Below are 25,196 nucleotides of genomic sequence, written 5' to 3'. Positions count from 1 at the left end.
TTAAATCACTGAATTCAAACAGGGTGCTTGAGCAAGCCTGAGAGTGGGTGCCTCCTTAAATTACAACCCCACTCCTACCTAGTAGCCTGTCCTCAACTCTGACAAGCACCTACCGCTTCTTACTCCATTGCAGCTTTTCCAGGGCAGCAGTCTCTACTATGTCTCGGTGGTCTCAGTTTAGCACCTTAGGCCGGGGAGCTGGCTATGTTCTCACCATTGCTTTCCTCCTGCAAAGACTATGTGTGCGGTTCTGGAGTAAGACTCATCTTTGGAACCTCCAGCGCTGCTCCACAGATCTGAGAGGGAAGACTGCAGTAGTGACGGGGGCCAACAGTGGTGAGTGATCCTCCCATCTGGTCACCTCGCTAGGGGCTCAGCTCCCAATAGTCTCAACAAGGAGGGCAGGGAAGAAGGTCATTCTAAGCACCCTGTCCCTCCCTCTATTCCACTGAGCAACTCATGCCCCAGACTACCCTCCCACAGGCCTGGGAAAGGCTGTGTCCCTGGAGCTGGCACGCCGAGGGGCCTGTGTGATCCTGGCCTGTCGCAGTCGTGAGCGTGGACAGCGAGCCCTGGCTGAGATCCGAGCAGCCACAAGGGGCAACAGCCGTGTTCTGCTTGGCAAGGTGGACATGAGCTCTATGACCTCTATCCGGAGCTTTGTCAAGTGGCTTCTGCAGGAGCATCCTGAGATACACCTGTTGGTTAACAATGCTGCAGTTTCTGGTACGTGCCTTCCCATGCTTCTCCAAACACATTTTAGGAGCCTCTAATTCTAGCTCAGGGACCCCAAAACAGGCATTCCCAAAACCTAACTCATTCATCCTGTTGAAACACTCTAATTCATACACTACCCTGAAAAACCTGTCTCAAGTTATAGCCTCACACTTCATTGCCCCCACCTTTGCATATATGTTCCTGTAGCATTTCTACTGAACCTCAGTATATGACCTCCCCCCAGACCTTATCTCCCTCTATCACCTACCATCTGTGTTGTAATCTCCTCCCAGGATTACCCAAGACACTTACCCCAGAGGGTCTTGAACTCACGTTTGCGACCAACTACATGGGGCCTTTTCTGCTCACAAATCTACTCCAAGGTAAGGGAGGACAGGTGTCTACCTTCTGTGTTGTCCCTGCTTCTCCATAACCCTGGTATTTTTGTGACTTACTGTCTTCCATGGCCACCTCCCCCTCCTTGGCAGCTCAGCTGCTTGGTGAGTGATAACCTAGTGTACTTTTGTTGTACATGGTGGAGAAATCACGTGGCATAAATCAGGAGTAGGAGGTTGGTAATGGAGTTAGTCAAGCCAAAACACAATCAGCAAGGGAATATAAGATCCCTCCTCTCCTGGGCCTCCCTGGTGGCGCAGGCAGTTTAGCGCTGCGCTGTGAAGCTGTCTGCAGCCTCTGCAGTGCCGGTTTGATCCCGGCCGGCTGGCGAGGGTACCACATGGCGTGGCAGACCTCTCCTGTCGCACCCACTGCTCCCCTCAGCAGTGTGTTTCGTCAATCTGCTTGTTCTGTTCCCTTCTCTGTCTCTGGTGAATTCTCTCACCCTCCTGTGCATCTGGCCTGTACCCCAATTCTTGAATAAATAAATCTTAAAAAAAAAAAAGATCCCACCTCTCCTTTCCACAGCTGAGTTCTAGCTAGACTAGTCAGCCATCTCAAAAGCCTCCTCAGAGAGACAGCTCACCTCCAAGAACATGACTTCCTGCTCTCAAAGAACTTAGCATACAGGAGAGAGATAGACAAATATACCATGCCAGGGGTGGGAGGATTCACCAGAAATAGAGTGGGGAGCAGTACAGGAAGATCTACTGAAATACTCTGCTGAGGGGAGCAGGGGTCGAGAAAGGAGAGGTCTGCTTTTCTATATGTGGGTTAGCTCTCTGGAAGAGAAAACTCAAATTCAGGCTGTAGTGGTGATAGAGCTGAGACTTAACCCCTAGGCCACCAGGGAGGCCCACCAGGGAGGCCCAACTTCCTGACTTTTTTTTTAAAGATTTATTTATTTATTTAAACACTGGGCACAGTCAGAAGCTCGGGAGGGTGAGAGAATTCACCAGAGCCAGAGCGGGGAGCAGAGCAGGCAGAAGGACCGAAGTACACTGCTGAGGGGAGCAGCGGGCGGCAGGAGAGGTCTGCGGGGTGGGCGGCAGGAGAGGTCTGCGCACCATGTGGGACCAGCTGGGAATCGAACCAGCGGTGCAGAAGCTGCTGGCAGCTTCGCAACCCAGCGCTTAACCACTGCGCCACCGGGGAGGCCCCCAACTTCCTGACTTTTTAATTCTTTTTAATTAAGGTGGTTTGGGTAGAACTTTGACTTGGAGTGGGGTTGGGGGTGGGGAGAGTGGGTGGCAGACACTTGTCCTCTTACAAATTTTTTCTATAGAGTAATAACATTGTTAATAGATATCCAAAGTAGGGCCTCCCTGATGGCACAAGGGATTAAGTCTCAGCACTACGAAGCAATCAGCAGCCACTGCAGCACAAGTGCAATCCTTGGCCAGGGAGCTGACCCATATGGCACAGCAGACCTCCCCTGTCTCCCTCCCTGCTCCCCTCAGCAGTGTATTTCAGTCAATCCGCCTGTTCTGCTCCCCACCCTGTCTCTGGTGAATTCTCTCACCTCCCTCATCCCCCGTATCTCTGGCCTACACCCCATCTCTTGTATGCATAAATAAATAAATCTTTTTTTTAAAGATTTTTTAAAAAAGATTTATTTATTAATTGATTTATACATACATACATATAAGCACTGGGTACAGTCAGAAGCACCGGAGGGTGAGAGAATTCACCAGAGCCAGAGCGGGGAGCAGAACAGGCAGAGGGACCGAGGTACACTGCTGAGGGGAGCAGCGGGCGGCAGGAGAGGGCGTCATGTGGGACCTTCCTCCGGTGGCCGGTGGTGACCGGGGAGCAGCCGGGGATGGAACCGGCACTGCAGAGGCTGCGGGCAGCTTCGCAGCCCAGCGCTCAACCCCTGCGCCACCGGGGAGGCCCATAAATAAATCTTTAAAGAAAAAACCCAAAGTACAAAACTGAAAGAGTACAATAGGGAATATGTTGGGGGAAATGTCCTTTTTGCTCCCTGTAAATCAGTTATCCTCTCCTGGGAGGCAATTACTGTAAGTAATTAGACAGTGAACAAGCAAGGCAAAACTCCGTACTTTTGTAAATATGAATGATTTTCCCCCGTTCCCCCAACTGTATCATGCTAACACTCTATCTATACTTTGCTTAGTAAACTGTTCCTAAAACTGTGTTTTCTCCTGTCTCCCCTTCTCTAATCTCCCTTCCACCACTTCTAGAAATCATCTTTCATCATATCACTTTCTTGCTTAAAATCCATTGAAGGTGGGCCTCCCATGGTGGCACAGGTGGTTGAGGGCAGCGCTGTGAAGCTGTCTGCAGTCTCTGCAGCACTGGTTAGATCCCGGCCAGCCAGCGAGGGTCCCACATGGCGCTGCAGACCTCTCCTGTCTTGCCCGCTGCTCCCCTCAGCGGTGTATTTGGTCAGTCTGCCTGTTCTGTTCCCCACTTTGTGTCTGGTGAGTCCTCTCACCCTCCTGCGCGTCTGGCCTGTGCCCCAGTTCTTGTATGAAATAAATAAATAAATCTTTAATAAAAAGGAAAAAAAAATCCTTTGAAGGTACTGTCTCCTGATAGGATAAGCTCTAAACCCCTTCTTTCCACCTACAAGGCCCCCTACAGACTGAGAGCCACACTTTCTACCCTTCCATAACCCAGGAATTATCTGTAGCTTTTGGACCGTAATCTTTTTCTTTTCCCTCCCTCTGGCTGTGATTTTGCACGTGAAGTTTCCTTCATCTGCAATATCCTTTCCCATTCCTTTAGCCTGGCTACCTTTAGTTCATCTGCCAAGACTCAGCCCAGACATCACCCATGCTGTGGATCCTGTCTGACACCTCTGCCTTCCCAGCCACTTCCATTTACAGGGTTTCTCTGTTCCTGCACTGACATAGCTTTGTGAGACCAGTTTCTAACTAGGCTGTAAGCCACTTTGGGCTTTATGTCACCATGTCTGCAACCTTGGGCTCCACTGTTCTCTTTGTGAATACTTTTTTCTCCGACAAACTTACTAAATACCATCTGCTAATTTTTCACTTATGATTCTTGAACGTAGGTCTCAAAATAGTTTTACATTTTGAAAACAATACTGTAAACTCACATGTGATTACTAGTTTTCTTTATATAATTTAGATTTTAAAATATAGATAGGTGCTCATTAAAAATAAGATTTAACATGCTCTATTGATTGTCATTTTGTTGTGGGGTGAATAAGTAAACTATTGAATGTCCAAATAAAATAGCCTCTCCTTCCTCTACTTAGCCATCAGTGAGGTAAAACATAAACAAGGGTTGTTTAAATCAGCTCCAGCTGGCAAGTGGGAGAAAAGGAAAAATTCCAAAGGTTAAAAGAGGTGGAAGGGCATTGGAAAAGCAGAGAATGAAAATTAAGTCTCACTCTCTTGCACCTGGTCTGGTTTCCTGGGTCGGCTATCTACTGACCCTCTCCTGAAAGCCCTGGATGGTTCTCCTTTCCTGGAGTCTCCTGGGGAAGCAGGGTGGGGATGGACATGAGCGTTTACACCAGAACTTGGATGAAGGAGTATGATCCTCTCTCCACCCAGGGGCCCTACAGCGGGCAGGGTCAGCCCGGGTGGTGAATGTGTCTTCCTTTCGGCATGCATGTGGGTACATTGATGAGGAGCACCTGACAGGGGCCGGTGCCCCCTTGGCCTTCAACCAGCACTACGACTGCAGTAAACTGCTTTTGGTCTCATTCACTGGGGAGCTCGCCCGGAGACTTCAAGGGACAGGTACCTGACTCTGACACTCCTTAATCCTCTAATCCCAACCCTTCACATCTCCTCCCACATGTCAAGGCCATAAATACCCTCTAGATCCCCCAAATGGCTGCAATCTCCATTTATCATCTTTGCACTCTATATTTCTCTCAACTTTGTCTTCATATCTCTTTTTTTAACCTCTTCTCATTCTCTTATCACCCACAACATCCTCCTCCTCTCAGTATTCTCCAATTCTCATAACATCCATCATGCTCCTCCCACAGTTCACCCAACACTTTCAAATCTTGTGTGTCCTTACTGCCTTGTTTCCCAACATTCCTGCAGGTTATAGAGCACTGACTGCCGCCCCCCTCCCCCCACCTCCTCTAAGTCTCTAGTAGTTTCTACCCCACAGACCTGGTAGGATCCTTCCCATATTGCACACTTTAGAACCACACGTCCTTTCTCCCAATGGCCTCCTCTCAATTCACGTTGCACTCTGTGTGGCTCATCCTCTTAGGTGTGACTGTGAACAGTGTGGATCCAGGTGTTGTATACACAGACATTATGAAGAATTTTTCTTATATGTACCGCTTCATCTTCTGGCTCTGCAGCTTCTTTATTAAGGTAGGTAGGGGAGAGCAGACTCAGCCTGAAGATACTGGGGTGAAATGCCACTTCTTGGTGTGTCTCCAGCAGGCTAAAGCCTTTCTGGTATGACTCCACCAACCCGTTCCCCCCAATGTCTCCACAGGATGCCAAACAAGGAATGATCCCAGTCCTCTATTTGAGCTTGGCAAAGGAGCTGGAGGGCATTTCTGGAAGATATTTTAGCAGTTCCTGTATGATAACTCTTCCCAGTGAAGCTGGTCAGGATCCTCATGTGGCCCAAAGCCTCTGGAATGCTTCAGTTCAACTAACAAAGCTAGATCAGATGGGCTGAGCCTCTCTCTGACTCTGGCCTTAACTTGCCACCCTCACCCAAACTCCCAGCCCTTACTCTGATTATGCCTTTTGTTTGTTTCTTCAAGGATCAATCACTTTGTCCAGTAGAATGATCATTTCTTCTTCCTGTTGGGTCAGATTTATTAGGCCAGTGACAGTTTCAGTTTCTTCTTTCTTGTCCATTCTCCAATGGAAATATTCATCCTTTGAATGCAAGGATTTCCAAACCTATTGAGTCCCAGATGGTGGTGACAGGGAGTTAGACTTCTTCACTAGTGTTACAGTAAAAGAAAAACACCCACCTGTACCCCTTGGTTCCTAGACCCATGCTTCCTGATTTGGAGGGAGATAGCATCACACAGCACCCTCTGAATTAAGGAATATACCACATGCTGTACAACAGCATCCCAGCTTCACGGGGTATTGTCTTCCAACTGGTACTGTAAACTGAGCCTGCAGATAAATCAGTCCAACTTTCTATCAAACCAAGTCTTCCTGGGTGATGAATCAAGCAATAACAAGCAATAACACCCTCCTCCAAGTCTTCCTGGGTGATGAATCAAGCAATAACACCCTCCTCCAGTGGCCGGGGAGCAACCGGGGATCGAACTGGCGCTGCAGAGGCTGCGGGCCGCTTCGCTACCCAGCGCTCAACCGCTGCGCCACCAGGGAGGCCCTGATTTCCTTTTCTAAAAAACCCTAATACCTTTTCTAGTATTAAGCCAACTTTGCATCTCTGCAATAAAATCAACTTGGTCATAATGTTGCTTTTGTGTACATGTGCTTTTCTTTAGAACCTTTTACTGTGTTCATAAATAAGGTTGATTGAAAGCATCTTAGGGTGCAGTGGGGTAATTTTTTCATTTTTAAGCTCATATTTCCAGTTTTAAACTCTCCTTATTTTGAAAGTATACAATTTATTTCTGATCTTTGGTGGTTAGTCTGAAAGTTTTAATCTGCTTTTTTAATTAATCTAAAAGTTTCAACTGGCTTATTAAATAAATATATGTAGTCAATATATTTATTCTGTCAAGCAATACATAGATCTTAGAAGCCTTTAATATAAATTGATCCCTTTGTATTTAAGACTTTCTAACCCAATATTTATTATATTGTTTTTCATTAATTTCACAAATCAGATATAGTATTATTTTATTTTTAAAAAGATGTTCACCATCATGATCAGACTATTACATATAACAATCAGCAGCATGGGTACCCTCTAAAAAAATCTACATTAAAATCCTTGTTGTAATGCTTCACACCTTCCACAGAAAAGAAACTAAAATAACCTATTATACAAGGAGTTACAAATACAGCCCTGGAGTTTTTCCCATACACACGAGTGTTATCTAAAACATGTCTTCTTTGTAGACTGGTCCTGCCACCACTGTATATGACTGAATTGACAAACCTGTTCTAAACGTGTAGCTTCCTTGTTGTGACTCTGGCTCTCTGCTCAAGTTCAGCTTTGTTTCCAGGCAGTAATTAAAGCCTCCTGTCACTACTGTATCTACTGCTGCTGCTGGAGTCACCACTGTCGCTTTGGTTTCATGGTTTGGTAAAGTATTGACACCCATCAGCATGGGGACCAGAGTGTCTGTCTCCAGACATGCATGCAAAATTGGAATATTGGGGGCCTTCCTGATGGCCTAGTCTCCGTGCTATCATAATGCTACCTGAGTTCAATCCAGGGCCAGGGAGCTAACCCACCTGGTGCAGCAGACCTCTCCTGTATCGCCAGCTGCTCCCCTTAACAGTGTATTTCAGTAAATCCACCTGCTTTGCTCCTCTGTCTCTGGTGAATCCTCTCACCCCCTGTACCTCTCACCCCCTATTCTTCTGGCCTACACCCGAGTACTTCTATATCCCCCAAAAATATTCTTTTAAAAAAATGGAAGATTGATTGTTATAATTGCTAAAAATCACTGTAGCTTCCATCACCTCCAAAATTGCTTCCATGGTTACCCAATCCATTATAGCCGTTCCCACTGCAACCACATCCTCTCCCCACTCCCCACGCAGCTACTATCAAAGCCACTTTAACTTCTGACATTTCCTCTACAACTGAAGCTTTCACAGCCACCAAACTACCTCCACAGCCACCACCAAATTTTCCAGAACCACTTGGACTGTTATGAGTGGATGAAGCACTAGTCGTCTTTTGCTGTGATAGGGTTTCCTTACTTTACAGCCTGGCTATTCACAGTATGACATGTCCGAATGACAATCTTTTCTATGGCCTCATGGCCATCAAAGATTATGAAAGCAAAGCCTCTCCTGTCATTGCCCTGGTCACTCAGGATTTCAATCACTTCAATTTCCCCATACTGCTCAAAATATGAACAATATAAGGCAATCTCTTAGGTGATATTCTTCAGTGTTTTCTTTAATGCCATCAACAAAACTCTTTTTTACAGTTGATGGAATCTCATGGTGCTGTAGGGGACCTTGGTAGAGTTCATTTGGTTGATGGCCATCACCAGCTTCTTCAAGCCCAGAGTGTAGGCCAGCAGTGCATATTTCAGGGTCTGCCTATTTTTAGAACTGCCCACGTTGAACTCATCCATGGATGAGTTCTGCCTAGGCTGTGCTGCCTGGGCTGTGCTGCCTGGGCTGTGCTGCCTGGGCTGTGCTGCCTGGGCTGTGCTGGTGATTGTCTTCCTGTTGAAGTCCCTGTGGCCGAGGGCATTGGTGATGGTGATAGAGTATTTGTTGGTTCTAAATATTCATAGGGAGATGTCGATGGTGAGGCCCTGCTCTGCCTTCAGCTTGTCCACCACCCAGGTGTACTTGAAGGAGCCTTTGCCCATCTTGGCTGCTTCCTTTTTGAACTTCTCAATGGTTCTTTTGTTGATGCCCAGTGGTGGGGGACTTGCCAGAGTTGGTATGAGTATTCTCATTGCCCATGGTGGTGGGTTCATCAGTCAAAGAAAGAGAAACAAATCCGACTCAGGAATCGGAGGACCTTTTGTTTTTAACGACATATTAAACATATTTATTTTATGTAATGTGACTGAAAATTCCAAAATCTATAATCTTTGCAGACAAGCAGTTTATGGTAGCTTGTGTGAGTATAAGTTTATTATTTTGAATTATCAGAGAAGATTTAAACCCCACTGCTATTGAGGAAGGCAATCAAAAGAATATGGCCACCTGCTAAGCTGACTGTTGGACCCGGGCACTTAGAGGCTCCTCACCCACAAGTAACACCTGTACCGCAACCCCAGTGTAAGTTCTGCTTGCTTACTCAGTTCCCAGAAGCTAACCAAGGACACATTTCTAGGATAAAATGTGTTGCTAAGACCATCTGGACAGTGCATTAGACCCAGGTAGTCTCTATATAAATTTTTAAGATTTGGTGGGTAGATACAGATAACTACTTGTTTTGCAACCACCCAAGATAAAGCCTCGGTGTAAGTTTCCTTGTTTATTAAAACTGCCACCTACCAATATGGAGTGGCCTGCCTTCTTTAGTCGCGCCTTGTCCTTCACAGAGGGAGGGGAGGCAATTTCAAAGTACACCTGAGTTGTGACACAACAGCTCTACTCATAAGGAAAGAGGAAATCGACTTTTGTCCTGTTTGTGTCTGTGAGGCACTGTTATTATAAAGTTCACTTCTGGGGGTGTTATTCTTTGACTAACCTTGCTTTATGTGCTTGTGGAACAGTCTTCTGTTCCAACCTGGTCTACATAAACCCAGATTTCATCTTCTGTCTTTACTTATGGCCTTTTAAACCCATGTGCCACGCACCAGGGGGTGGTTTAGCAACACTGACTCCATCATCTGGGATTCATCATCCCAATTCCATAGCATCTCTAGTTTCTTAGAAATTCCTTTACTTTCCTATCAGTCCACTCAGGCTATGCAAATAGGGGTGTGTGTGTGTGATTTTCAAAACATCAATGGTGATATTTAGTACTCTGTATTGCTAGAAGTGGAGAGGGTATTAACTGTTCTTTTAATTTTTTTTAAATTTCATTATGTAAATTTGTGTTTTTTTACGTTTCCATTCGAAGGGCAAGAGAATGTCTGTATCCTCATATGATGAATAACACTGAATAGCAGCAAAATTTAACTTCTTCCTGAAGCTAACCGACGAGATCTGATTTAAGTAGCTGCTCAGCACTGAAGACCCGCGTCCCTCCGGGGACCATTCGGTTGACGAGCGGCAGCGTCCTCCAGCCCCTCTGCGCTGTCTTCCCGCCGCCGGCAGAGGGCGCTGGCGACGACGCACCGCTCTTCTATGGTCCTAATGGGCGTCCTCGGCACAGTGCGCACGCGCACGCCTCGCTCTAGGTGTCCGGCTCTGTGCCTGATCGATGTGTCTCAGCCGCACTAAGCGCGCAGTTTTTTAACGCGGCTGGCTTTCGGAAAAGAGTAACGTGTTCTCTGCACCCAGAGTGCCGCTGGGACTCAGGCGCTAGAGGATTTGGGGTGGCCCTGGAGGGGTCGGGCGGCGCGCCGGGCAGCCCACGCGGGCGGGGCGGGGCGGGGCGGGGCGGGGCGGGCGGGGCGGAACCGGCCAGGTCTTGGGCGTCGGTCGCCTGTGGGGCCGAAGCCGGCCACGGAGTCCCTGACAAGGTATGGAGGCGACGACCCTGCCCCCCGCCTCCGCCCCAGCTTGTAGGCGCGGTTCCGGCCTGGAGCCCGGGGCGCGGTATGGACCCCGGTGCGCTGGGCGGGGGACGGCAGGGGTGGACCACGGCGCGGGTGGGTGCCCGCCTGGGTCTGGGCCAGTCGGACCCACCTGAGCTCTTCAGCCTGACAGTGTTCTCCCGGGGTTAGAGTGATTGCGCCTTCGAATCACCTCAGATCTGCAAGGTCCCCCTCCTTTCCTGGTAGCTTCCGAGGTACCCCTGTATCCATACCGAGGCCACAGGTTTCCTGCGGGCACATACATGTTTGAGAAGTTTGTGTCAGATGAAAAAAAGCATAGAGGACTCATATATGGAGGCCTGGACGTGGGTTGGGGTGTCTGTGTCTCCTACCCCGGGGTCCGCCCTAACTGGCCGAATAACCCCGGAGAAGTCACCCTGTGCATCTCTTTTGTCTTTAGACCCAACCACAGGTAAATCACACGCATGAGGAACTCTGCTCTTTTCAAAGAGGTGGTGATTTAGAAACTTAATCTCATTTATTGCAAGCTCATATGGACCACTTACTAACCCAGTGTACCTGAAGTACTAAGAGTCAAAAATCTATGAGATCAAGATTGAATATTCTTTACTTGATGTATTGCGAAAGCCTGAACCACGGGGTCTTAAAAGATGTAATGCCTTTTTTTTTTTTTTTAAGGCATTTTGTACTCAAAGATGTTTGAAAAATTCAGGGTTAAATTTTCATTTACCAGTATTTTAGAGCTTTCAGCATTTTAATTATATTTACCTTGAATTTCCCATTTTAAATATGACTTGAACAGTTCGCCACATTTGAACAGGAAATACTATTTTTCCAGGTGCAGCCTCTGTTTAACATTTGAAACAGTTTGGGAAATGCAGATCCAGAGTTAGACACTCAAAGTTTGGAAGGGACAGTGTTAGTCAGTGCTTTGAAATTTTAATACAGTTGGGGATTCTGGTTGGTTCTACATTTCTGACACGTTCCCAGTTGATGCTATGCTGCTGGTCCATAGACTATACTTTGAGTAGCAAGGTTTTAGATCACTCAATTGACAGGAATGGTATTTTGCTCTCTGCTCTGGAGAACAAACTCTGCTGCCTTGAGTCAAGTCACTTCATCTGTCCAGGCCTAGAAAACTGGAGGCTGAACTAGAAGATGTCTAAGATTCCTTTCAGATCTAAAATGCCTTGGGATAGTTGAATTCCGTCATAGTCTTACCAAATGGCCACTTAGAACTTGAGCATTTTTAATAATGGGGAATTTATTACATGTAAAGAATCCCATTTCACTTTGGGATAACTCAGTAAGAAAACACTTCATCTTGCTGAAATATATATTTCTGCAACTTCCATCTTGTTGGAATCAAATGGGGAAAAAAAGTGTAATCCCTCTTTAAAAAGGGTACTCAAAGTATTAAATGACAGCTGTCACAAGTGTTTTCCAAAATGAAGATCTTTAATTCTTCCATGACATTGTTTCAAATCTCTTTTGTTTATATTTTAAAAAGATTTATTTATGCATACAAAAGCTGAGGTATAGGCTAGAAGTGTGTGTTGCGGGGTGAGAGGATTCACCAGAGACAGAGTGGGGAACAGAACAGGTGGATAGACTGAAATACACTGCTGAGGGGAGCAGCATGGCAACAGGAGAGGTCTGCTGTGCCATGTGGGTATCTTCCTGGCTGGGGATCGAACTCCTGCTGCAGTGGCTACCAATAGCTTCATAGTGCTGAGACTTATGCCTTGTGCCACCAGGGAAGCCCCTCAAATCTGTCTTTTTTTTTTTTTTTTTTTTAAGATTTATGCACACAGAAACTGGGGTACAGGCCAGAGGTGTGGGGTGGAGGGAGAGAGGATTCACCAGAGACAGAGTGGGGAACAGAACAAAAAGACTAACTGAAATACACTGCTAAGGGGAGCAGCGGGCGAGTCAGGAGAGGTCTGCTGCGCCATATGGGTAGCTCCCTGGCCTGGGATCAAACTCGTGCTGCAGTGGCTGTGGATAGCTTCATAGGTTGCATCTTAACCCCTTGCGCTACCAGGGAGGTCCACAAATCTCTCTCTTTTGGATTTTGAAGGGTAGGTAGGGTTTGCAAGATAGGGGAAAACATCCTAAACAGGTGATGGTGGTGCATGCATATGTCAGATCCTTTGATTAAAAAAATAAATGGTATGTCAGTAAAAGATTTGGGGAAGGTAAATATACTGGCAAAGCAATATTTTAGAAAGGGTAATTGTCTTACTGTGGTGTATAATGGTTACAGGTGGGGAAGGAGAGCTATAGGGAGTAAGTTATACTTCATATTTCAATAATAGAGTACTTAGATTGATGCTAATAGAATTGTTCATGCATAACATTTTACAGATTCCAGAACCTTTCCCAGATATAACTTAATTTGTTTTAGTAATCCTGTGAGGTAGGCAGAGCAACTGTTACCCTGTTTAAATGAGGTACCAAATAAATGAGGTACCAAAGAGGCTAAAGTAAATGACTGCCATAATTCTGAGAGCTATTAAATGGCAGAGCAAAGTGATGACAGTTGTAATGGAGAAGGAAGTAGGAACAATACTAAGAAAGAATTGATAAGTGGGGTCTGACTGAACATGAGGGTAGAAAGGAGGAGATGTTGTTAGGGAGGAGTCAAAATAATCAGGAGAGGGGCTTTCTGGTGGCACGGGGGCTAAGTAGCAGCACTATGAAGCTATCTACAGCCACTGCAGCATGAGCTCGATCCCTGGCTAGGGAGCTGACCCACATGGCGCAGCAGACCTCTCCTTTCTCTCCCGCTACTCCCCTCAGTAGTATAAGTTAGTCAATCCACCTGTTCTGTTCCCCTCTCTGTCTCTGGTGAGTCCTCTCACCTCCCACACCACTGGCCTATACCCCAGTTCTTGTATGCATAAATAAATAAAATAAATCTTTAAAAAAACAACAGAATGATAGACTCATAACACCCTTGACAGTTGCCACTCTAGATTTTACTCTGCCAGCTCTATCATTGCTGGTGACTGTCTGGAGTTACAGGTTAGAGGGATTATAGTAGGGGGTTCCCAGGTTGCTTGACTTGTCTACAGTTACTGGGTGGTACTGTGGGGACTTCGGTAATTTGTCCTATTCCAAAGGAGTTGAGAACTCCTCAGTGTTCCTGAGGAAGTAAGTCCTGAGCAGCAACTGATTCAAATCTGTGTTAGGGTACTGACCCTCCTTGAGTCTCTGAATTTGGCTTCCTGTAAGTTTTTTTTAAATTCTGGCTAGTATTAGTTGCACTTGACTGATGGAGGAGCTATCTAATCCCCTGAAGCTCCTACATATCCCACAAGGCCTTCATTGAAACAGAAACTGGACCCATATCATCACCAAAACCTCACTAAAGCCATTTATTGAAAAGATTTGCACTTCCTAGAGTCTACAGGCGTCATCCTGTACTTTGTCTATGTGAGTGTGAGTATATGACTGTTACTCTTCCTCGTGGTGGGTTTTAGGGGTGAGGCTACTCTTTGGGAAAGCTTTCAGAGTCAACTTAAATCCCTAGAGCCTGGTGTTGGTACATGTGTCTGTTCAGCATTGAGTGTCTTCTGTGTTTAGTGCTTAGGATATGGAGATGGATTAAGAACTCTCTGCCCTGAAGGAATTCATGATGGGATAAGGGAGACAGTATTTTAAATAAAATGTGATATTGGGGTAGAGTTATGTCCAGTGCTATGTGAGGGCAGAGGAGAGAATGATGAGTGATATCTACATGGAGATGTCAGGGGATCTCAAGGAAGGAGGTGGTCATTGAGCTAAGCCTTGAAGCTAAGGAGTGTGAATGACCCTGGTGACATTTGTAACATTTGCAGAGGCATAAGTGGGAAATAGTAGATTGAAGTGACTGGAATTTTGGGATCAAAGGAGTTAGGGTTGATGAGACTAGATTCATAACAAGGCCAAATTTTTAATGGCCTGCAGTGCTATGGTAAGAGATTTTGAGAGTCTTTTAGGCAGAGAGGGGACTTTGGAAACTACCTGTAGTAATAGACTCAGGGGGAGAATCTGGATCAGGGACATTAGGAGACTTCTTGTCATAACCTCGGCATGGTTTAGGGCTGTGCTCCGGACTAGGTCAGTGGTGATGGAGAGGGAAAGATAATCTGGGAGAAACTGCAGAGACAGAATTAACTTGACTTATTAATTGGTTGTTGAGAGAGGGAGAGAGGACAGTTGATGTTGACTCATGATCAGTTTACTGAATCGTGTGCCAGTGGTAAAGAGAGAATATAGAAGAGGAACATTTTTCAGGGGAAAGATAACAAGCATATTTTGGGTTATGTTGAATTTGCACAGGAGGTAAGATGAAGTCTGTGGCACTGAGCAGGTCAATGGAATTGTGGACATGAGGTACAGGAGGAAGCTTGTGCTCAGGGTGGTAGGTGTAGGTGGTAATTGATGCTGTGGGAATGGTAGAGTCCAGTCATGCTTATAGAGGGCTGAAGATGACAGAGGAGAGGGCTGGTGTGCAAGTAAGAAAGAATGTTGTCCAGGAAGCTAGAAGAGGAAAGAGGTCTAGGAAGAGTATCAGTAGCCTCATTGCTACAGAGAGGTCAAGTAGGATGAGCTTAGAAAATACACACGGAGATTAGCAATTAGGAGATTGTGGTCACTGGGGTGTTTTTACTTTTTTAGTGTGCTCAACTTCAGTGGAGTGGTAGGGATAGGAGCCTGATGGATTGCGCAGTGACTGGAAAGTGAGGATAGGAAGCAAGGGGGTACTCATTTTGAGTAGTTTGGCAGGGAAGGGAGGACTGGAATGGTAGCAGCTTGGAGATGAGAGACTAGAGACAACCTTTCCTAGAATAGAAGAGTCTTGAGCATGGTTATCTATTGATGTGTTGGAGCCATTGGAGGGGGTGCAGTTGAAGACACAAGAGAAAAGATGATTGCTAAATTAAGTCCTCAGAAGAGTATAGAAGGGTTGTCCTTGAAAGAAGGGCAAATCATTTCCTTTGAAGAGAAATGATAGAAAGAATGTTGGAAGAAAGAGGCAATGACCAGTTGCAGATATATCTAAATTTCAAAGGAATTTTCTATCTAATAGGCTTCTTTTCTGTTGAGGGGTGAGGATGCTGGTGTGGGCTCAGACAGGAACAGTCACTTGAAAGTAATAAGGGAAGCTTGAAACAACTGTCCAGAGGAAAGGGAAAGAGAATAGTTTTGAAACTGACTCTAAGAATGTTGAGTATCCTTTGAACTTAAGGCCTGCACTGTAGGCCTCGCCATATTCCTCATAATAATAATGGCTGACATTTATTGAGTGCCTCACCAGCATTCTAAGTGCTTTTCAGGCATTTTCACATGATTTTACAACAACCCTGTTAGAAAGATTGTTATTATTCCTATTTTATGGAAGAGGAAATTGAGGCATGGAGGATTGTTAGTACTTATATTTGATGAATCGCCTATCTCAGCAGAGATGGCATTCCTTCCCCTGAGGCATCAGAGCAGGCAGGAATTTAATCCCAATTCCCAATTTCTGGACCTTGAGGTGTAGGAGTCGAGGGCTGCTAAAGGAGAGAGTCTTACCCAGCCAGTCTGTGGGCACCGTAGGGGCATGGGGGGCAGAGTGGAGGAGCCAGTGTTGCTGTTGGCTTTCTGCAACTACGTAGAGAACTCTCAGATTCTTGATTGATTTCCCAACATTCTGACTAGAAAGACAAGTGAGTGGTGGTGATTTGTCAGTTATTGCATGCTGAGACTGTCAGCTGAGACAGTGGATAAGAAAAGAGATCTTGTCCCTACCAGAAAGAAATTTTTTTTCTGCCAGTTATGGGACTCGGCAGATCTATAACCTTATGTAATGAGATAGATTATTAACACTTTTTGTATTTTCCCTGTTGTATGATAGGTAGAATTTGCAGGTAAGGTGCACACCTGGCTTGAGTGAAAGGGGAGAATGGTGGGATGGCATGGATGGAAGAGAAACGGACTTACCTTTTCCTGCTGCAGCCACTGGAGCATCATTTCCGTGTCCTTCCTCTTGAGGTTGCCATGGATACGCCTTTGCGTGGTGACTTGAGATTGCTTTTCATTATGATCAGATGATGACGTGGATTTAAAAAGAGAAAGGACAGAATGCTCTGTTTCTGGGGAGTGGCCGGTGAGCTGCCCAAAAGGCAGAACCTAGCACAGCTGAGGCGACTGTGGCTTTGTTGGCTGCTTTGGCTTTTGCTGAAGTTGTGAAATGGTGCATCTCTAGCTTTAGAGCGCAGGCTCAAGGTTCCCTGTCTGCAGGGTCCTAGTGCTAGGGACTTGCTGGGTAATTCATGGAGAGGAACCCGCAGAACTTCCAAGGAACTATTAAGTAGAACTCCTGCTAACACTGGGAGGGTTGCAGTTTTTGAGTACAGAGCTGCAAGCAAGTGCCTCTTGCATTTCTGCAAAAGTTACTTTATTGAGGATAAGTGAGACATACTGTATAGGCAGCCTTTCTGGCCTTTGGAAGTCTGGGCCCACTGGAGGTGTGCCTGGAATTGCTGGATATTCCTGGAGGAGGGGAGGCAGTAGAGCTTCATTCAGATTGCAGGTGGGCTGCAGACATTTCTGGGGATAATTAACTAGAAAGGTAAAGAAAGTCCATTTATGGTGTAGACCCTATCTGTATGAGATCGGTAGGGCAGATACTGGAGTGGGACCTAGGAACAAAGGCTGTGTAATGTCTTTCTGGATTCCTTTGTGTATCTGGAATCTAACCTTCCAAGAGTCCAGTCCCCCAGCCTCCATTCAGTGAGCAGACCTTCTCCCTTCCTGACTTCTGAGGGATTTACCTCTTCCCTACTAGTGCTTTCAGAGATTTACAACTTTAGCCTTAGTCTTAGGGTAAAAAAAAAAAAAATCTGAATCTTGCTAATTACTATTGTCTCCTTTTATCTCTTTGCAACCAAACTACTCTACCTGGTGCCTGATGCAGTTCAGTTGTGTGTGGTTACTGCCGAGAAAGGAGAGGTCTGCTGTGCTATGCAGGTCAGCTCCCTAGCCAGGGTTCAAACTCATGCTGCAGTGGCTGTGGATAGTTTCATAGTGCTGCGTCTTAACCCTTGCGCCACTAGGGAGGCCTCAGATTGCCTAGCTTTCAAACCAATTCTTTTTGAAGGGGGTCAGGGAAAGCAGTTTGGTTAGCTCAGGATCGAGGTTAGATTAGGTGAGACGAGGTGACCAGGGGCTCAATGGATGCTGAGGTAAAAGGTACATAGAGATGGTGCAGGCTGGGTGTCAGAGACTTCTTCCTCACTTGTTCCTCTTTAATTCTCAACAGTTTGTTTCCCTATCATTTTCTGAAGTATTCTCCAAGACCATTGGTAACCAGTTTAGCAGACTGGTTAGTCTGCTAAAGTAAGATTTCTCTTACTTTCCCCATTTTCCTAGACATTTTAGCAGTATTTTAAATATCATTGGGGGAGAAAAATAGTTTGGAAATTCAGCAAGTATCTCTTTACTCCCTGGCTGAGGGAACCTAAAACTCAGAATTGTCCTATGTGATGTGGGTGGGGCCCATGGATGCTGTTGAAGGAGCACTTACCAGTGGATGCCTCCCTGCGTTTTTTTCACTGTGAAACTCAGGTTGGTCATTTGACTTTGAGACCCAGTTCTATCACATGTAGAATGGAGATAAATGAAATCTGTTCTGTCTGCATCACAATTCATTTGGAAGGATATAATGAATACGGTGAAATGCCTGTGTTATTGTACATAGTTAAATTTGTTCCAGAAGCCTTAAGAACAATACTTTGCTCTCCTAACATGTTCAGTTTTCTCCCATTTTCTTCCCCATTCTGTTAATGCTTTCAATCATCATTTTTCCTTTATGCGTATTTGAAAACTCCAGAATTTATTCATTCATTTACTTGTTCATACACACATGCATCCATTTACTTGTGCAACATTTGAGTCCCTACTGTATGGCGTGTAAGTCATCAATGATATACTCTCTCAGTGATGAAGATGATATCTACCGTTTGTTGAGCATATATTCTTTGGTGGGTGCTGAACTAAATATTTTATTTCAATTTTATTTAACACTCACAATATCCTTGTGAGGCAGGCATTATTTCCCCCTCTTTTCTGTTGAGGTAATTGGGGCTCTGAAAGTTAAATACGTTATCCAGAGTAATACAAGCGAGGAAATAGAAGAACCAGAGCTGTACCCAGGTCTGTTCATCTCTGGAGCCCATGCAGCCCTGCTGCCTCATTCCCCAGGCCTGATTATCACGAGGCCTCCTCAGGGCTTTTGTATGTCTCTGCATTGACCCCTTTCCTCTTCTCTTTCATTAGCCGGGTTCAGTCCCTTCTCACCCCTTGCTCTTTGTTGTGGTAGCCTGTTTGCTGTTGTTACCCCTGGGTTACCAACGTGCTCTTGCTTCCACTCTGCCCTGCTCTGCCACTACTTTAATCTTCCTGAAATACTTTGCACTATGCCATTCTCCTGTTCAGGAAGAAACTGGCTTCCTTTGTTACTGGATCAAGTCCTTCTACCTCTCGCTAATGTTAAACTCCTCATCATACTTACCTTCTAGTAATTTCAGTATTATTTTCATTTTAATAAATATTTGACTTGGAGCTAAGAGTAATGGGATCATAAAGGAAAAGTTGTGGGTTCTGCTTTAAAAGACTTATAGTTAGGCCGGGCGTGGTGGCGCGCGCCTGTAGTCCCAGCTACTCGGGAGGCTGAGGCTGGAGGATCGCTTGAGCCCAGGAGTTCTGGGCTGCAGTGCGCTATGCCGATCGGGTGTCCGCACTAAGTTCGGCATCAATATGGTGACCTCCCGGGAGCGGGGGACCACCAGGTTGCCTAAGGAGGGGTGAACCGGCCCAGGTCGGAAACGGAGCAGGTCAAAACTCCCGTGCTGATCAGTAGTGGGATCGCGCCTGTGAATAGCCACTGCACTCCAGCCTGGGCAACATAGCGAGACCCCGTCTCTAAAAAAAAAAAAAAAAATAAAATAAAAAAAAAAAAAAAAAAAAAAAGACTTATAGTTAGAACACCACTAGAATTCTCCACTTCAGCCAAGCTAATCTTCTTTAATATTCCCTAGTCAAACAAAATTATTTTGGTCTCTATTCATACTTCATTTATAACTTACAGTGTTCATAGGACTTTCCTCTCTGCATAGCCAGAAACAACCCATATTTCAAGGCATAATCAAGCACCCTTTTTCTTCCTAGTTCTTTTTCCTGTGTGTAATTCCTTAGAAATTTATTATCTAGACCTTTTAAGACTTACATGCTATGTGTTGTGTCAGGTAATTCTTTGTGCTTCTAACGGCTTCTGATCTTTTTACAAAGTGCTTTTATGTGCTTTATCTACTTGAGCTCATAACGCTAAACAGATTTGGCAGATATTCCCATATTAAGAAGAAACAACCTCCAAGAAGTTAGGTGACTGTATATGCCTGTGTGACTAGTGAGTTTTAAGACCATTCTTATATCTAAATATTTTTGAATCTCTGAAGATGGTGTGATCTAGAGGAAGAACATGGCTTTAGAAGCCTGGAGACATGTAGTAACAGTGAAGGATAGTAGAAAGCACAGAGGTCTCTGGTTCAGGCTTTGGTTGCAGTTTTGGCTCCATTCCTTCTCTTCCATGTAACTTCAGGGAAGTTGTTCTGTTCTGGTACCCTTGGTTTCCTTGTCACTGTTTTCCCTGGCTTGCCTCTCTGTGTGGTCATTATGATGACAAAATACGCATATAACACTGTTATTAGCTAACTTTTGTTGAGTGCTTGCTAAATATGAGGCATTGTCCTGAGTGTTTTACATGGATTATCTTGGCCCATCCTCACAGTGACTCTGATATCTCTTCACTGATTGTTCCCAGTTGACAGATGAGAAATTGAGGTACAGAAATGTTATGTTTATGTAGCTACTAATTGAACATAAGCTGGGAATTGAACATAAGCAACCTGCATCTAGAACTGGTATTCTTAACCATGATATTATAAAATTAATTTTTTAAAAAGATTTATCTATTTATTTATACAAGCACTGGGTACAGTCAGAAGCACGGGAGGGTGAGAGGATTCACCAGAGCCAGAGCAGGGAGCAGAGCAGGCAGACTGACGAAATACACTGCTGAGGGGAGCAGCGGGAGTGGCAGGAGGAGTCTGCACGCCATGTGGGACCCTCGCCGGTGGAACCGGCGCTGCAGAGGTTGCGGGCAGCTTTGCAGCCCAGCGCTCAACCACTGCCCCACCAGGGGAGGCCCTAAAATTAATTTTTAAGGTACTCTGCACACTGCAAAATGCTTTGAATGTGTGTGTATCCCACCCTGCAAGGAGCTGGGTGGCACTGCCACCTCTGTAATGGTGATATAGGGAAGGGAGGGGGAACATGGAGACTTTGCAAGGGAGGAAAAAAAAAGGTCTCTTAGGGGTTCTGGCTATTGTCTTTTATTGTAGTGTTAGGCTTTCTGGCCTGCCTTAGGAAAAGGGTCGAGTGGAGGAGGACTCTGTGGCCAGTGAAGCCTAAGTGCAGACAAGACAGGTATCTGTAGGCCTAGGTGGTCTGAATCCACATTGCACCCAGTGGAGTCATAGGTCAGACCCCAGACTAACTTTGTTATCCCACTTAGGGTCAGGGACTTTTTCTTTGCTTCCTAGCCCATGTTAGGTAGGTAAATGAAATAGAAGTGGTATTTTTACATAGTTCTCTGGAGACCTCTCATAGCATACATAATCTTATTAAACATTTTATTTTTTTTAATTTTTAAAATGTTTTAAAATTTTTTTAAAGATTTATTTATTTATGCATACAAGAACTGGGCTATAGGCCAAAGGTGCAGGAGGTGAGAGGATTCACCAGAGACAGAGTGGGGAACAGAACAGGCAGATTGACTGAACCACACTGCTGAGGGGAGCAGTGGGCAAGACAGGAGAGGTCTGCCTCGCCATGTGGGTTTCTCCCTGGCTGGCCTGGGGATTGAACTCATGCTGCAGAGGCTGTGGATTGCTTCATAGTGCGGTGGTTAACCCCCTGAGCCACCAGGGAGGCCCTTAATAAACATTTTAAATTATAAAATATAATACAAATTTATATAAATTATAATTTATATAAAATGCAATGGTTGTTAAAGAAATATTGTAAAACACAGAATTGTAGAAAATAAGTCATTTCATTGTTTCTATTAAGGAGATACCTGGGAGCCAAGGCCAAGAGTACCAGGGGCAGGTGGCTAAGATGGACTGGATCTTGTGGTGCACGGGAAAGTGGAGCTCTCTGCTTCTGGCCACTATTGAACTTGATACTCTTGGGGTTCAGAGACTTTTCCTTTTGTAACAAGTAGAAGGAAGAGTGACTGTGGTAACTGTTGCCAGCATGGGGGAAACTGGAATATTTGACTTTCTTTTCTGTGTGTTGTTTGTGTGAAGTGACCTCTATTACTGCCCTTCTGTTGCTGTGTATTGGACAGGCCTGGCTCCTCTGACCCAGTGGGATATTGAAATCCAGACCCTAATCACATGGGTTTGGACCTGGAATCCAGAGTTTAGAAAGAGGTGGTGGGGGGTGGGGGAGGAGTGGGGAGAGCCCTAGAAAGAGGCCTGAGACGCAGCAGACCTCTCCTGTGTAGCCCGCTGCTCCCCTCAGCAGTGTACTTCAGTCAGTCTGCCTATTCAGCTCCCCACTCTGTCTCTGGTGAATCCTCTCACCTCCTCATCTCTGGCCTGTACCCCAGTTCTTGTATGCATAAATAAATAAATCTTTAAAAAAAAAAAAGAAAGAGGCCTGAGAGACTCATCTTTAGCTGTATGGAGGCCTTAGCAGCTAATCATTTTGAAGTGTCACTTGATGTTTGTGGGCTAGCTGAATCTCATATCCTGCTGGGGAGAAGGTGGCAGTTAGGGACACAGGGGTACCAGTACTGTGGAACCATTAGGGCTGTCATCCCAGCCCTAGGGTAGCTTACACTAGAGGTGAGTGCTGAGGGTCTGTGGTATGGGCCTAGCCCCCTAGTCCTGGCCCCTCTCATCTGGCCCAGGTGAAGTAGGGGGACACTAGGACCCAGAGGATATCGCCTTTCCTGACAAGTCTAGAGCAGCACTAGCGCAGAGTGAGACTCATCAGCTGGCAAGCAGGATTCGGTGTCTCTGGGTTCAAGAATCCTCAGGCAGCAGAGGGGACTTGCTCCATAGTCCCCATTTCTGCCCCCATCCCTACCCTGGTAGGCCACCGAGTGAAGTCCATGGACTGGGGAGGGCCATGCCTGACGGCTTCTATGTCTGTCCATGAGGGCCTGCAGCCCTGACCCTCCTACCTAGGTTTCTGCCTTTTCTCTGTCTTTGGCCAGCTGGGGGAGGGGGTAGAGGCTCAGTGAGCGACATGGCCCAGAGCAAGAGGCACGTGTATAGCCGGGTAAGTGGCCCTGATCTGGGATGACCCTGGGAGGGATGCTGGAGAAGGCCTGTGTGCCTGTGGACATCATTTCTATGGGGGTTGGGGAGACAGGCTGGAGGGCCACTCAAAGCCCTGATGGTGTTAGGCTGAATAGGCTTCCCCTTCTAGAGTTGGGCCCTAAGTGGGAGCTGGTGAGGCCCAACCTTTGGCTCTAATTGGACCTCAGGCCAGAGGTTCCTCAGGGGGCTTAGACTATCTTGGAAACTCTGAATGGAGTCGGTGGTTTGGAATGGCCTTAGAAAAAAGCCTTTCATGAGAGCTGCTTTGTTACTTGCTTTCTCTCTCTTCTGGCTGATTTTGAATCCATATCCACTGTTGTATCCACCTGGTTCTGAGCTCTTATGAGGGTTGGGAGGTTAAGGGAAGTCTCTGAGTTTGGGGCCAGCCCTGATGTCACTGTAAGTTCCTTTTATTGTCAGATCCATGAGAATCATCCTGCTGTTCCAGGTACTATTTAGGGTCCTGTAGCCCTGGGGAGCTGTATCCTCATCTTCCTAGATGAACACTTTGGGGAAGGGAGTTAGGGAGGGACAGGCTTTGGCAGAGCTCCCTTTTAAAGCCAAGTGGGGCCATCAGAAGGGAGCCCTGTGGAAAATTTAGGACCATGGTGTCACTTATTTATGCCTTTTTCATCTGTTTGCTGCAAGGTCCCTGGTTCATGGAGCTGCTATTGCTAAAAATGGTTTAGGTGTGATATTCTTTTAAGCCATAGACCTATTTAAGACCTAATTTCATGTTATGTCTCCTCATCACAGTTATGCCAAACTGAGAACTTCCCAAGGACAATTTTTAGTGTATTCCTTGCGCTGTACATCCATGGGGTGATAAACTATCCACTTAGACCTCAGGGCAGAGTCTAGTGGACAGGTGATGAGACAAATCTGACTTACCTGGCCTTTGGTTTTCTTTTTTTAGCAACACAGTATGGAGGAAGGACCTCCAGAGCTTGAGAGATACAGAGTTGATAGAACAGGGCTCAGGGCAGGAAGAAGGGAGTAAATGGTTGAAGGGAGTAAATGTGGTGAGGCATCAAGGAATGTTAAGGTGGGTGTGTGGTTGGTGGTCAGGGGAGTCAGGTTGGGAAGGAATGGTGGCGATTTAAGTTGTGGGAGGAGGCACATTGTATATCTCTGAAAGAGAAAGATGTAAAAGAGTGATTTCAACCACAGGGAAGACAGTGACAGTGGGGATGGGAACAGGATTCTGTGGGGTCACCTACTGAATTGCCTTCTTTGCTCAGGCTCCTGAATCAGAGCATTGGGTTGTGGGGAGCCTCATCTAAACTGAGGTATTTTCTTGAGCTTTCTTCCCCTCCTTGGGGGTGGTGCTCCTGAGAAAACAGCCATGTGGTGACATTCACAGATGTATCAATGAATTCTGATTTGTTATAAAATTTAAATATAAACTCTTAAAAATTCTGGGAGATTCCAGAAGAGTTTGGAGAAATCTTGGAAGAACATATCTCTGACATTTTTCAATAAGGCATTTGGAAGTCCACTGTACCCTGAGAGTGGGGCTTTGGGAAGTGACTTCTGGTTCTTTTCAGTCCAGGATGGTGAGTCTTATGCATTAGGATGACACCCTTGACCTGAGACCTTTAACTGTGTATGTTTGCATATATCTTTCTTTCAGACACCCAGCGGCAGCAGGATGAGTGCCGAGGCAAGTGCCCGGCCTCTGCGAGTGGGCTCCCGTGTGGAAGTGATTGGTAAAGGCCACCGAGGCACTGTGGCCTATGTTGGAGCCACACTCTTTGCCACTGGCAAGTGGGTAGGCGTGATCTTGGATGAAGCAAAAGGCAAGAATGATGGAACTGTCCAAGGCAGGAAATACTTCACTTGTGATGAAGGGCATGGCATCTTTGTGCGCCAGTCCCAGGTACTCACATCCTGCTTCTGTGTGTGGGTATATGTGTGCGCTTGGGTATGCACACATGTTTACATGTGCACATGCTCTGTTGCATGTGCAGCTGGTGTGTTGGTGCTACATTTTCCTGGCTATGATCATAAATCTGTGGTTGGGAAAGTGGAAGGTAATAGGGGAGGGAAAATTGGTGATCTATTCTTAGAGGAGCTGCCCTGTAACCCAGGCTTGCTTGGGGCCTGGGGAGGTGTCCATAATATAGCCATCCTTGGTCTGGCTATATTGAGTCTTTTCTGTGGCTTCAGATCCAGGTATTTGAAGATGGAGCAGATACTACTTCCCCAGAGACACCTGACTCTTCTGCCTCAAAGGTCCTCAAAAGAGGTAACGACCACCCACTTCAGTTGTCTTCTCATGGGGCCACAGTGGATCCTGAGAACTTCCATTTCTACTGTGTATTTGTTATAGCTCCTCTACTCTGACATGATGTTCTCTGCCTCCATCCCTCTACACACACACACAC

The 25,196-nt window shown here is 45.9% G+C and overlaps 2 protein-coding genes across 3 annotated transcripts in view; both read left to right on the top strand.

The window, feature by feature from the left end:
• Positions 1-158: 158 nt before the first annotated feature.
• Positions 159-6,032, top strand: LOC119258581 (retinol dehydrogenase 12-like). Its single transcript, XM_037526845.1, has 6 exons — positions 159-336; positions 484-726; positions 1,011-1,100; positions 4,662-4,850; positions 5,341-5,447; positions 5,575-6,032. Exons 1-6 carry the CDS (start codon positions 159-161, stop codon positions 5,761-5,763), a joined length of 996 nt encoding a protein of 331 aa, XP_037382742.1. The 3' UTR covers positions 5,764-6,032.
• A 4,254-nt stretch (positions 6,033-10,286) lies between these two features.
• The window catches only part of DCTN1 (dynactin subunit 1), a 36,162-nt gene continuing 21,252 nt past the window's right edge, over positions 10,287-25,196 (top strand). Inside the window, exons 1-3 of one of the 2 annotated variants that reach the window (XM_037527667.2) lie at positions 10,287-10,351; positions 24,443-24,688; positions 24,979-25,057. In XM_037527667.2, the coding sequence (XP_037383564.1) occupies positions 24,461-24,688; positions 24,979-25,057 (307 nt within the window). In that variant the 5' untranslated portion in view covers positions 10,287-10,351; positions 24,443-24,460. The remainder of the gene's footprint in view (positions 10,352-24,442; positions 24,689-24,978; positions 25,058-25,196) is intronic. The other variant, XM_037527665.2, reaches the window with a different exon arrangement.

This window comes from Talpa occidentalis, unplaced genomic scaffold (genome assembly GCF_014898055.3).
Source record: "Talpa occidentalis isolate TD23 unplaced genomic scaffold, MPIMG_talOcc4v2.1 talOcc4.5, whole genome shotgun sequence".
NCBI classification, from domain to species: Eukaryota; Metazoa; Chordata; class Mammalia; order Eulipotyphla; family Talpidae; genus Talpa; species Talpa occidentalis.
The sequence above is the reverse complement of the archived record's forward strand: the minus strand, read 5'-3'. Positions and strand labels throughout refer to the sequence as shown.

Coding starts and splice junctions, on each gene's coding strand:
- LOC119258581 (XM_037526845.1), top strand. CDS start 159: ATGTCTCGGTGGTCTCAGTTTAGCACCTTAGGCCGGGGAGCTGGCTAT. Junction 727..1,010: donor TAACAATGCTGCAGTTTCTG/GTACGTGCCTTC, acceptor ATCTCCTCCCAG/GATTACCCAAGACACTTACC. Junction 1,101..4,661: donor GCTCACAAATCTACTCCAAG/GTAAGGGAGGAC, acceptor CTCTCCACCCAG/GGGCCCTACAGCGGGCAGGG.